Source organism: Lissotriton vulgaris, chromosome 11 (assembly GCF_964263255.1).
Source record: "Lissotriton vulgaris chromosome 11, aLisVul1.2, whole genome shotgun sequence".
Classification (NCBI taxonomy): domain Eukaryota; kingdom Metazoa; phylum Chordata; class Amphibia; order Caudata; family Salamandridae; genus Lissotriton; species Lissotriton vulgaris.
Window position 1 is genome coordinate 1,104,318,411 of NC_141699.1, and position 14,614 is coordinate 1,104,333,024.

The window sequence follows — 14,614 nt, forward strand, 5'->3', positions numbered from 1 at the left end:
GGCCTCACGGAGGAAGAGGGGGTTGAAATCCCCTCGGGCTACTTAAGGCCCTTGTTCACAGCAACAGTTGTGAACAACAACATTGGAACGTTGCTCTCCGGGCTTTTACCAGCCATTAGAATACCGGAGCACTCCATCGTCTTCCATAGAGCTCCCAACCTTGCAATATTCTAAATACGGGATTAGCTAATAATGCCATACAACAGTGTGCAGCCTGTGTTAGTAGATCTATTCCTACTTCTTATTGTAATTTGCTATTTTTGTTGTTCCTTTACTGGCTGCTGTTGAGAATAAACGAGAAAGGAGAATGCATAAGTGTATGCTTTGGTCTTGTAATAAAATTAACAACCTTGTAAGGCAAGCGGTGTGATAGCATAGTCCGTCATGGAACTCTTGTTTCCCAGCTAGGTTTGTGCTATACGTCCTTGCACTGCCTCTATAAGGACGGTTGAAACTGAAGGAACTTGGAGTCCCCAACAGCATTCCCTTTCTCAAGGGTTGTTCATCTATCACCTTACTGCTGTTGTGAGCATCCTTGGCTTTTATGGCCACATGCATTCAGCCATATGGAGTGTGCTGTCCTAGGGTGTCAGAAGGGGGCTGTTCTTCCACACCAGCCAATATAACTGAATGTGCACAATTCTAACATGCAGCAGGTGACAGGCAACCAAGGGTAGATTGTCTGCTTTTGTGTAAAGATGTGCAGTTTTCTATATAAAAAAAATAATCAAAAGATACAAATGATTTATAATGTTATACAAAAAGTATTCAGTCCATTAACTTGATGATAATAATTCAGCAAATGGTGTCTTGCATAAGCTTTCAAATGAACACAGATTGCTTCATTAATTAAATGTTAATCCATTTAATCCAATAAATGCCATGAAATCCTGCAGTGCTTGTAACGCTGGGCTGCCACAGGGGAGCAGTAAGTCTCTCTTTGCTGGTGATACTGTAGCTGATGTAATTTTCTTCCTCTGTTCTCTTGACAGGTCATCATCGAAGGCCTGAGGGGTAATGATTACCGGAGTGACGTAGCTGTGGACGATATCTCCATTTCTGAGGGCTACTGTTATGGTAAGTTTGATGAAACACACTGATGAACTCTGGCGCTGTCGTGTGAATCATTGGTGAACACAGACACTGTCACGTGAATCATTGGTGAACACTGGCGCGGTTGTGGAAATCTGCGTTGAACACCAGCGCTGTCGTGTGAAACATTGGTGAACACTGGCACTGTTGTGTGAATCATTAGTGAACACTGGCACGGTTGTGTAAATAATTGGTAAACACTAACACTGTTGTGGGAATCATTGGTGAACACCGCCACTCTCGTGGCAAACATGGATTTTGTCCTTTTATTTTTAAAAGCTGAATATACTACAGCTGCCACTTGTGTTCATACTGAAAATTCTGTTTACATTTTAGCACAATACACAATTAGATACCAATCACTGGGGAACTTTCAACTGAGTATAATTTGCAAGATAGAGAGATGTGCTACTTACTTTCCAATAACTTCTGAATTCCACATGAGGGGACCCTGAAATCTGTTTTTAACTTTGTACAATTGTGGAGATCTTATTTAATGCATTGAAATATCATTAATCATAGATATGTTTCATGAATTATGATGTAAAATGTAAATTATGTTCACAACTATATGCATAGTACTCCCTTTGTGTGTTGACTTATAAACCACTGTAAATCTCTTTGATTATTTAGGGAGGCAGGATATAATACATTCACTATGTAGCATAAGGAGTTTTTTTCAAGCCCAATTTGCAATTAAAGTATTCAGAGCCAGATGTATGAAGGCGATTTGTGGTCGCAAACTGCCCGATTCTCAAAATTGGCCCATTTGTAATCACAAAGATGCCTTTTGGTATGCAGAAATCACAAATTACTGATTGGTAAAACATGACTGATTCACAATGTGGGCTTGCTACCCCACATGGATTTAGTATTCGAAAGGGGCGCGTTTAGTGCATCCCTTCCAAATATTGAATCTGAATGGTATTTATTAATGTTTAACAACTGAATTCAGGTTGCAAATCAATACTTTACGGACTATGAACTTGTAGTGGTTAGCCATGAGCAAATCGGAAGGGATCTGTAGCATGTCCCAGTGATGGGGTCTGTAATGTGACATCTTTTCAGTGTTCTATAAACTAAAGATGTTTTCTCATTCTTCATGATCCAAATGCTCCAGGTACTACCACTACCACGGCGACACCAACCTCAACCACCAGTCTCTCAACTACACCCACCTCAACTCCTACGATCTCAACTACTGCCATCTTAACCACTACCAGCTCACCAGTACCACCTAGTTCAGGTAGTACTTGTTCAATAATCACTCATTTAGTTGTCTCATGCTTTCCACTTTGATACAGCAGTACATAGGTCTAAGCCCTTATTCTTCTTTTCTGCTGCATAGAAAGATGACGGCTATTACGGCATCACATTTGTGGATGGGCCCGACATTTATCTTGTATTTACAGCCTTCTCTGTTTCTACTGCCATTGTAGTCCCGATGTCCATACACATTTGCAACATTCTTTCAAATATATATATAAAAATGTAATTTTAAGATTACCTGTATAACCACATGCTCTGTGAATAATTCTATTTCCCCACTGTGCACAGTTGGTGTTTGCTAAATACTTGTGTTGCTGTTTTTCTGCTTCAGATTCCTGTGTGGTGGAAGGAGACCCTCATTACTACACCTTCGATAATCAGGCTCATCATTTCATGGGAATCTGTACCTATACATTATCCAAAGTGTGCAGCACTAATAGCTCCCTCCCATACTTCAATGTCGAAGCAGCCAATGAGCACAGAGACGGGAACATGCGGGTGTCATACGTCAGATACGTGAATGTGGATGTGTACGGGTACAGGATCACCCTGGAGAAGGACAGGAAAGTTAAGGTTGGTTTGAAACATAATGCTGTCCAGCCTGAATACAATGACAGAGTTAATTATTCATGTCTTTACTCACCAAAGTGGGCGGCGAGTGACCATTGTATGTCGTGCTCCAGCGCGTTGTTTGTAAAGTTTCACATTTGCGAAGGATTTCATTTTAGGTTTCACTTGAGATCTCTATGGCTATATCATGGAGCTTATTTTATCAGTACACTGAGAAAGAAAAGGAGGTCAGCCTTTCCATAATTGCTTAATGTATTTTTCATTGATAATGTAGGTCAAAAGCTATTGCAGTTGGGGATGGCCATTTAATTGGTGCAACAATGAAATGAGTCCAAATTGGAATTACAGTACTCTCTCCTCTTTCTTTCCTCTTTGTGTTCGGCACTTGTGGGCACCAGTCCAGAATCTTGTGTCAACAGCCAGTTATTTGTGTGTGTGCAGTTATATGAGTATGGCCAGTGCTGGGCCGGCCTGGTACTCATAACCAACATCGTAGGATGAAACATATATATATGTATAAGGCTGGGCTGCATTGGTTTCAGCTCTCATGGCTCACTGTGCCTGCCCCGTGCCTGCCCTGGGCTTTCATCACATACTGGTCAAGTCTCACTGTCGTAACCCACTATCTGATCCTCGGTTGTCCTCACCTACTGTTCAGGGCTTTTCCTGATATCACCCACTGCCTGGGACGCAGATGTCATCACCCCACTGTGTGAGTCTTCCTAAAATATTAAATCTATACCTGGCTAGAGTAACGTCGCAAACTAACAGGTTTCAGTTATCATCACCCACTGGTGGTGCTCAGACATCATCACCCACTGGCAGTGCTCAGTTATCATCACCCACTGGTGGCTCTCAGTTATCATCACCCACTGGCGGTGCTCAGACATCATAACCCACTGGCAGTGCTCAGACATCATCACCCACTGGCAGTGCTCAGTTATCATCACCCACTGGTGGTGCTCAGTCATCATTACCCACTGGTGGCACTCAGTTATCATCACCCACTGGCGGTGCTCAGACATCATAACCCACTGGCAGTGCTCAGTTATCATCACCCACTGGCGGTGCTCAGTCATCATTACCCACTGGTGGCGCTCAGTTATCATCATCCACTGGCGGTGCTCAGTCATCATTACAACCTGGCGGCGCTCAGTTATCATCACCCACTGTCGGTGCTCAGTTATCATTACACACTGGCGGTGTTTAGTTATAATCACACACTGGCAGTGCTCAGTTGTCATCACCCACTGGCGGTGCTCAATTGTCATCACCCACTGGTGGTGCTCAGTTATCATCACCCACTGGCGTTCCTCAGTTAACTTTACCCACTGGCAGTGCTCAGTTATCATCACCCACTGGCCGTGCTCAGTTGTCATCACCCACTGTCTTAGACTGAGCTGTCTCCAAGCACTGTACGGATCCTGGGTTTTCATCAACCACTGTGACTGGTTGGAGCTGCCACCCCCAATAGTCAGCCTGGAACTCCCCTCTCCAATGTACAGGCCTGGAATGGCTCCCCTACCTTTGCCTCCTGGGCATTCATCAGCCACTTGATAGGTCTTCGGTGTCATCTCTGAGGGTTTGCACATGGGTTGCCTTAATCCCGTTGTGCAGGTCTCAACCATTATCACAGCACTGTACTGAGCTAGAGTGTCATCACCCAATGGACAGACCTCGGTTATCCTCAGCCACACTACAGCCGTCATAACCCACTACACAGGCCTGAACTGTCATCACGTCACAGCCTGAGCTTCAGTAGATATCAAACACTGTATCAGTTTGGACTTTCACCACCCTACTGGTCAGGCATGAGGGGGAGAATCTTTGATATTCTCACAGTGCAGATACTGGTGGGCCGGCTGTCATCAAAGCGTTCAGATGCTGATTCTTTCAAAATAAATTGAGTTGGCTTGGACTGAACCCAGAAGAGTATTACTGTCCCACCCACTCACCTAAAGCCGTTGTCTGGTTGCTGTATATTTTCAACTTCAAGGAAGATATTCCATTGAAATATCTGAAGGACTACTTTACATATGAATAGTAAACTCCGTCATCACAGTGTCACTTTTATTTCTTTATCTCATATATGCATTCCAGAAGGAAAGTAGCCTTTTGTTACTTCTATCGACCAGCATTGGTAAAGTCAATGAAGTAGGCTTTAATTTGATGTACAACATTTCTGTCTAAAATGCATGTTAATGATTTATGTAAATGCCTGTGTTTGCATGTGGTGGTCTATTTAAGCCAGACGTATTGTTTTTGACAATACTCGTTTTCATATTAGCAGCCCCACATTTGACGTAAAATATGTTGAACAAAATGGTGATAGAGGTAAACTGTCATTTTCTTGGTGTTGTGTTAATTTATCATTGTATGGAATGTGTGGGAATAGTTTTTATATTTTCAAATTTTATAATATTCAAACTAAATGTTGGTTATTAGGTCGATGGCGTTTCAAAGATTTTACCAATAACAGTGCAACCAGGACTGCAAGTCTCATTCAGTGGGCAGTACGCCCTTGTCACTACGGACTTTGGGCTCACGGTGAGGTTCGATGGGGTTCACAGAGTGGAGGTGACTCTTCTCGACTTCTATAAGGAGAAGGTTTGCGGCATGTGTGGCAACTACAACGGCGACCCCATGGACGACTTCATGAACCCTGATGGAGGTCTGGAGGCAGATTCCACCAGTCTGGGCAACAGCTGGCAGGTGGACAATGACACCAGGTTGGTATTTATTCTAGAAGCTTTTTTTAATTATTAAAGTGTATCTAATGTCTGTGCATTAACAAAATCATCCTCACGTGTCATTGTACATCCATAGGTGTGTTACAGGACCCATTGAGCCAAACTGTACTGAAGAGGACCGGCACACCATAGAAAGCAACAACTTCTGTGGCATCATCACTGATACGTCCGGACCATTCCAGCAGTGCCACAATGTGCTGAACCCATTGCACTACCTCAATAATTGTGTGTATGACTTGTGTGAATTGCAAATGGACCCTAATGCCCTGTGTAGGAGCCTTCAATCTTATGCCGATGCCTGCCAAGCTCAGGGGGTTACGATCCAGCCATGGAGGAACGCCACATTCTGCCGTAAGTAGCAAGGCCGGCAATCTTGGGTTATAGACAAAATAGGAAAGGTTACATTCTATTTTCCAAAGCTCCTATACCACAGAGTAAAAATAAATCCAATTTATTTTATTTTGCATGCTTCAATAGTATTTACTTGTTGGCTGGGACATTATAGGTAACAATGTTGTATCTGGTTCCTAGTATTGCTAATAGGATTACACATCCCGCAAAGGATGTTATTCACAAGTATTCTTAACGTATAGCTCCTTTTCATTGACTGTTGACTAAATTCTCAGAAGAGGAGAAAGTGAAAACAAATGCCAGTAGTCAATGTTTAATTTGGTATTTCTTTTAGAGTTCCACAAATTATAATTTTTAAGATGAATAAGCAAATTGTGAACCCCATTCGTAAAAAAGACTATTAAACTTCCGGATAAAGGATGTACCATTGGGAATGATGAAAAAAGGCTAGAGGAGTACTAAATTGTAAAGGGTCTTCTATTTATTGACTGTTACATAAAGATTTATATTTTATAGTTAGGTCTAATTCCAACTGTGGAACAACATTTTAGGAGACCATAAGAAACTTAGGAAATATCAGATACATTCGAAGACAGTTGTAAGTCGATACCTAATGTCTTGTATTGTGACAGGCAGTATTCTCACTCAAAGGTATTGTGAGGTTTTAGAGCCTCCTTTCCACAGTTTACGATATCCTAGTTTAGGGATTTGAAAAATGTTTAAGACTTTAACATGTGCAAGCACAAATCTTGTGAATAAACATGTACGTGTCCTTATTCATTATTACCACTCAATACTTGTCATTATCTCAACATGTAACATTGCTCATGATGAGTGTAAATCACCATTTAATGATTGTTTTGCAGTAAACAAGTAAATATATAGTTGTGGTTAATTTACATAACACACTGTCCTCTTTTGATAGCAATCCACTGCGGCGCCAACAGTCACTATGAGCAGTGTGACAACGCCTGCCCAGGTACCTGCGTGTATCCCAACTCTCCATCCACCTGTGACCGTCCATGCATCGAAGGCTGTTTTTGTGACAGTGGGTATCTCCTCTACCACAACAAGTGTGTCCCTAGCAATCAGTGCGGGTGTTGGGAGGATGGAAAGCACTATCCAGTTGGATCTGAACACTGGACCGATGACACCTGCTCCAAAAAGTGCCGCTGTCCATCCCAAGGGGGCAGTTTGACCTGCATTAATGATTCATGTGGGAAGGACAGTTATTGCGGGATTTCTAATGGGAAGCCCAGCTGTATCCCCTACACTTACGGCATCTGTAGAGTCCACAATGACCCTCATTACAGCACCTTTGACAATCAGAACCATCCCTTCATGGGCCTCTGCACCTACACATTGGCCAAACTCTGCACCAACTCCACATCTTTGCCATATTTCAATGTAGAAGCCAAGAACGAGCATCGCGGGAACCCGTCAGTATCCTATGTGCAGAAGGTCATTGTCCATGTGTATGGTCAACAAGTACAGATCATCAGAAATGAGCGTGATAGAGTACTGGTAAGCAATTAAGTTCTCCTGCTCTGCAGTATTTTGTTCAATATTATTTTGGTAAGCAATTAAGTTCTCGTGCTCTGCAGTATTTTGTTCAATATTATTTTGGAATTAGTTTAACATTTTCAGTCTGTTTAACTCCTTCGCTGCTCATGACGAGCTGAGCTAGTCATGCAGTACACTGGTCGTGTGCTCATGACGAGCTGAGCTCGTCATGAACCATGGGATATAATAATTTCCAGCACAGGAGAGGAATCAGCTTAGCAGTCATGTGGTTAAAAAAATAAAAAATAAATATAAATATATATATATAAATATATATATATGTATGTATATATTTATTACTTACACAGTGACGGTCACTAGTGTGTAGTTATGGCTAGGTCCATAGAAATCGTGTTTTTTGCTTCACTAATAACTTTGGTATAGTTTGATGAATCTGTACAAAATCTTCTGACAAAAAAGTTAATCTACTTCAGCTTCTTCCTGGAAAGTTTTGGTGTGATTTGCGAAGCATGGACCAAGAATAAAGGAAGTCCCAAAACATTGATTTTCCATGATAATTCCCACAGGAAATTTTGTTAAACAATACTGAAAAGTTTAGCACACACTGGCCCCAACAGGCTTGTGGTGGTGAGGTGGGGGAGGTGCAGTTCCACACAGACCCACCCCTTGATTGGCTGAAAACAACTTGTTGTGGCAGCCATAACAGGGCTTAGGGACATGGTCGCCATTGAAATGCAATGTAGGTAATGCCGGTGATGTTTTTTACCGTGTGAATAATGTAGATCCTCAGCTGGGATTTTAAGAACCATGTCTGATAGAAAAGTATTTTCACCCATGATTTTCACATGCCCCTGGGAGTCAAGGTGTACTCATCATGACTCTTATTTATGCTTTTAATTCATTTTCAGGATGCGAGGACATGCCTTTGTAATCCTGTAAGTGCTGCAACAACTTATTATTCATGTTATGGCCAGCCAATCAGGATTGACTAGTCTCCTTTGAATTGGCCAATCAGAACATATCTGAACTTGTAGGATCCAGATATACCTAACGCCTTCGAGGCCAAACTAATGCTAATTTCTCAAACATAACTGTCAAGATTTACACCAAACCACAAAAAGCAATCTTTCTTTGTAGAGTTCTGACTTTCTACCACATTTAGAGTTATTCAGTTTAGGTGTTTACTCTGTATTGGATAACACATTTTCCTATGGCAATTAACATGGGAGATCAATGTTTTGGGACAACCCCTCTTTTCCTGAACCCTGCATGGTATATCAGCCTAAAAATGTTTAATGAAGGAGCTGAGGTGGATGACCTTTTTCTTCATAAAGGTTCGTAGAGATTTGTCAAACATCTGCAAAGTTACAAAAAAACAAAAAATGCTCTTCGTATGGATTCTCTGACCTAACTAGATCTTTGTGTGTGGGTGTGCATGTGTGTGGGTGCCTGTGTGTGGGATTTTATGGCTCAGCTGTACTTTCTGTTGAAACAGCATCTTTGATTTGTCTACAACTTTTGACACCATGAATGAATTTGCACTAAATATTAGATATAACATGGCATAGTCTGCTAATGCCAGGCATGTCACATTTTCATGCAGAAAAGAGGTCAAAGGGCAGTGGGAGTTGGATGTAGATATGTTTATTCATTTTAATTCTAATGGGAAATCTTGCACATTCAGGACAACGCGCTGAACATATTTATACCAAACCTGAAATCAAATAGAACTTTACTCAAAATGTTTTTTTTTTGTTTGCAGTAAATCTGCCAAGCTGGGTTGAAAGTGTCAACACTTTTGTACATTTCGGCCGCTTTGCACTAGTAAATATTTCGTGAAGCCAATATAAAAAATAGGAATTTGATTTCTTAGCACAGTGTGTGTATTACCTATACAAAAACTTCTACATGTCAGTGGCATTTACTGAGTGGAATGTTTTTGGAATTAGTTGGATGAGATCATGCATCAATCAGTCAAGGAACAGCATTTGTAAAACGCAACATTGTCATCCCTAGGGGTGTCTGTGCACTGTGTCTCTGTCGAAGAGCATGGTCTTGAGTCTCTTTCTGAAGTCTTTCTGCGGAGGGTTGTACACTTACCTTACGATGTTTCTCACTAGATGTACTCTTTGCTTCTCATTCCCAGATGAACTCAGTATGGACAACCTTGCCCATCACCCTGACTGAGGTGAAAGTAGCGAGGAGTGGGCGATACATCATTCTTGAGACAGCTTTCCGTCTGACCGTTATGTACGACACTGATCACACTGTGGAGGTGAAGGTCCCAATCACTTACTTCAACAAGACCTGCGGCATGTGCGGAAACTTCAACAACCTGAGACAGGATGATTATATGATGCCCAATGGACAACAAGCCCAGAGCACCAACCAGCTCGGAAACAGTTGGCAGGTCCCTGACGATGACCCCAATTGTGGCCCTGACACAACACCGATTCCTCCCACTCCTGGCCCTGATTGCGAACCTGCTAAAGAAGAACAATACACGCGCCTCTGTGAAGAGATAAAAAATCCAAACGGGCCTTTTGCATTGTGTAACTCAGTGATCAATCCGGATGACTATGTGGAGAGCTGTGTCTTCGATCTGTGTCATTTGGATGGTGATAGCTTGACATTGTGTATGGCGCTGCAGGCCTATGCTGACGCTTGTCAGCATGCGGGAGTCCCGATCGCTCCTTGGCGAAACTCCACCTTCTGCAGTAAGTATTTTGCTGGAGGAAAACACTTGATATGCAAACCTCAGTCAACTAATCATGTATTCATTTATTTATTTAGGTGTGTATTTACTAAAGTATTTCTGAGCTAAGCCCAACCAGTGGCTTCTTGTGTAACACCTGAGGTACCTGAGCAGTCCCAAAAGAGGGGGGATTGGAGACCCATGCTGATTGACTTTGGGCTTTGGTTTTTTCAGAAGGAATATGTTTAGTGTATGTTTTTATAGTTTTGGAAAAACCATGGTTCCATTGTGTCTCCAACTGCACATCTTACTAGGGGACCTTCAAAGCCATGCAGAAGGCCATCATGGAGGCTGGGAATCTTTTGTCTTCTTGGAGAGTGTCCCCGAGTTACAGAGCAGGGCAGGAGGATACTTTATTAGTTGGTTGTTGCTGCCGACGTACAGTTTAATAATAAGCAACCACAAAATGAGTCCTACCAATGAGCATTATGCAGTGCACCTAACACTTAAAGTATGACTCTCATGCATCAAACACTTTTTCTTTGCTGTTTGAATTTATCGCCAGATTAATACAGCAAAGCAGACAATGATGTACCAGAGACAGAGCAGCAGAAATTCCTGCTGAACAGAATCCTGCAATTATGATATCCCAAGTGGTAATGCTGCTGCTTAACATACACAATAGAGCAACACAAGGTAGTACAGTGGCAGAAGACTAGAGCATTAACTTCCTATCACAAATACTAAGAATCACAGCATGCATCCAGTGTTCCTCTCTTTGCAGATTTCTGTTGATACCACTGGTTAATCTATGTTATTTCATTGTCTTCTTTCAGATATCCCTTGTGATGATCCCAACAGCCACTATAATGCCTGTATGACTGCCTGCCCTGCTACGTGCCTTGATCCAGTCCTTCAGAACTGCTCCAAGCCTTGTGTTGAGGGTTGTGAGTGTGATGAAGGGTTCGTACTGAGCGGGGCATCCTGTGTTGCTGTTTCTGACTGCGGCTGTTGGTACAACAAACAGTATTACAACGTGAGTACAGTGTCCAGAGCCCACAAACAGTGTGTTCCTATGACAATGGTAAGTATTCTATTAAATTTATGAATGTGCTTCTCTTGCAGAAAGGAGAAAGCTTTGTGGAAGAGAACTGTGAAAGCACATGCACATGCATGGGGAACAACAACATGCAATGCAATGCATCATCCTGCACTCACAATGAAATTTGTAAGATTCAAGATGGCTACTGGGGCTGTCACCAAGCAAGCACCGCCACCTGCCACATCTATGGAGACCCCCACTACTCAACATTCGATGGGTTACTTCACCACTTCCAGGGGTCCTGTAACTACACTGTCACCGAGACCTGCGGAAACACCTCCACCAGATTCAGTGTTACCACCCGCAATGAACATCGCGGCAGCCCAAGCTGGACCGCTCTGAACTCCGTAGCACTTACTGTGGATGGCAATCACATCGCCCTGAGGAAGAACAGACTGGTTTATGTGAGTATGTTTTAATTTTGTTTTTAAATAAACTTCTATTCAATTGTTGCATTTGTTACTATATGTTAATTTCATTATTTTCTACAACACCATTACCATTGTTCTAATACTAAATAGATTTTTTATATTAAATTCATCCATCCATCAAACTCATGGTTCCTGCACCAAATTTAGAGCTGACGTAACTACTAAGTTTCCATTGGTGAAGCTTTAGTCTGATTTTGAAATGTAAACCCTTGACATTTCATCCTGTTAAATGTCTGTCTCTAAGCCGTCAGGTTACAGTGGTGTTCACCCTGAAATATTTAGGGCCAACAAGCATCATCGATTAATTTGTCGTATGACTGCCATCTGAGGCCTGGTGGTACCAGGAAAGAAAATGTTGTGATGACCTTGGTATACAAACAGAAAGATCCCTAAGCATCAGGGATTTTCTTCTTTTCCCTTGTGGGAACTATCCCTTGTAGTGGACTTTGTTGCTACAAAGCAAAATGGAATCCTGAGCGGCCACTTCAGCAACCCAACATGGTAACCAGCCTCGCAGTCAATAGTAATGGAAATACAATTGCTGTACTTGCAGGAACACCTTAGTTATTGAGATCCCTTCTATACGGGGCACTCGCAATAGTATAATTGAGGCCCTTAGTTACTTTTTCAGGATTACAAATAGTATAGTTAAGCATGGGCGAATTTTGTGAATCTCGCGTTCGCGAATTTTGCGGATTTGCGAACTCGCAATCCGCAAAATCCGCAAATTCTCGCGAATTTGCGGATTTTTTTTATTTTTTTTGTGTTTGCCACTCTCTGTCACCACTGCCACTCTCTGACTACTCATGCCACCCTCTGGCCCACCCATGCCACCCTCTGTTTCATCACAGCACCCTCTGGTTGTCCAGTCAGTGTACATTATTGTGGCAAAGCAAAGCACACCTTCCCTGCCTCAAGTGACCTGAATTAATTTGGGGCTGATTAATGTGTCACAGAATATTTTTTTAGCTGGCACCTGCTTCCTTAGTGCTTCCTGATTAGTGATCTTTTGCACTTGCTAAGTGCTTTCATTGTTGCAAAATTAGTTACAACACCTGCCCTGCCCCAACTGACAATAATGAATTAGGGGCTGATTAATGGATTTGAACTTCCAGCCTGGCTCCTGCTTGTCTCCCTTAGCTGTAATTCAGGACCTTTGTGGCATATGTGTAACTATTCTGAGGTTCAGAGCAGGGTCACTGTGGTACATAAATGAAGTATGCAGAAGGACACGTCTTCTTGTAGATAGGATGTATTTATTAAGTTACAAGGAATAAGTTAAGATAAGTTAAGACACAGAGCAGTAGTTCCCCACAGCTGACCAGACCAACTGCCCATAGTAGAATCCCCAACACAACAGATAGAATACAGCTATGTAAGAAGACAGAAACACAGAGAAAGGACTAAGGAAGCTAAGAAGCAATGTAAGAATGTACAACATATCTTCCCCCCTACAAACAACAAATATGAAAACCTCAAACACGTAAGAAGATAAAGCATGGAAAACAGGAAAGAACAGGAAAGAAAACGTATAACACTAAGAATCATTATAACACTAAGAATCATTACACTCCATCCCCCTCCCTTAGAGAAACCAAAACAAGGTTTAGAAGAGAGAAAATCAATCCAACAAGGAAAGATGCTCACGCCCACGACCTCCCCAAACACGAGTACACTATAGGGTAAAAACCCTAATAACCAAAGATAGACATAAACAAAGACCTTTGGGAGAGACACAACATACCCTAAGAAAGTTAAAGAAACCAAAAGTTCCCCTTTTTACGGACACATTGACAGTGTAAACATGACACCACAAAATAAGGAACAACATAAGGAATTAAGCCTGGCAAATAACACAACTTTCTTTAAACAGGGTACATCTCAGGATAGATAACCTGGGAACTAACATGGGCAAAGACTAATAAGAGCAGCACTAACACTACTACTCATTTCAGGAAAACTAAGTCAGTCAACCTGAGAACTAATATAGGTATTGATCACTCACCAACACCACACCCTCCAAAGTAGGCTACACCGCACGACAGCACAGGATGGTTAACCTGGAGATTGACTAACTTCCAACACTATCTCTCCAAAGAAGGGTACAAAACAGAGTTCAAACCCAGAAACCAAACCTACAGCATGCCCTACAAAGGGTATACCATGGGTACCAACAGGCCCCACACCCTCCCCAAAGAAGGGTACACCAATGAGTAGAAACACCGCCATATGAAAGTACTACAACAACAAATCTCAATACACTTTCCCCACTAACCTCAATAACACACAACAGGTTGCACAGGGTTCACACCCTGGAACTTATACACCAACATGCCCCACATAGGGTATACTATGGGTACAAACTGGCCCCACACCCTCCCCAAAGAAGGGTACACCATTGGGTAAAAGACACCGCCATAGGAAAGTAGAGCCACAACAGCTCTCAAAACACTTTGCACACTGACCCTCAAAACGCATGCCCTACATAGGGTATACCATGGGTACCAACTGGCCCCACACCCTCCCCAAAGAAGGGTACACTATTGGGTAAAAGACACCGCCATAGGAAAGTAGAGCCACAACAGTTCTCAAAACACTTTCCACACTGACCCCCAAAACACTCAAAAGGTTAAACACAGCAGGAAAAACATATAAGCCCTCCTAGATAGAGTACATCAGAGGAAATAGCCCTGCAGACTAGAATGGGGCACCAGATGTCAGTGCAACCTCATAATAAAGAAAACAACAGGAAAACAGACCCAAGAAACCGTCATCACATAACTGGTGTTGAACTAGTTCAAGCATTCTCATATCACAATCAAGCAACATT

The 14,614-nt window shown here is 42.2% G+C and overlaps 1 protein-coding gene across 1 annotated transcript in view; it reads left to right on the top strand.

Annotated features, from left to right (window-relative positions):
• LOC147684240 (uncharacterized) overlaps positions 1–14,614 on the top strand; it is a 270,590-nt gene that overhangs the window by 136,034 nt on the left and 119,942 nt on the right. Inside the window, exons 41-49 of the mRNA XM_086944641.1 lie at positions 993–1,077; positions 2,213–2,338; positions 2,693–2,934; positions 5,377–5,660; positions 5,758–6,032; positions 6,958–7,556; positions 9,703–10,273; positions 11,088–11,287; positions 11,377–11,757. Coding sequence (XP_086800767.1) covers positions 993–1,077; positions 2,213–2,338; positions 2,693–2,934; positions 5,377–5,660; positions 5,758–6,032; positions 6,958–7,556; positions 9,703–10,273; positions 11,088–11,287; positions 11,377–11,757 — 2,763 coding nt within the window. The remainder of the gene's footprint in view (positions 1–992; positions 1,078–2,212; positions 2,339–2,692; positions 2,935–5,376; positions 5,661–5,757; positions 6,033–6,957; positions 7,557–9,702; positions 10,274–11,087; positions 11,288–11,376; positions 11,758–14,614) is intronic.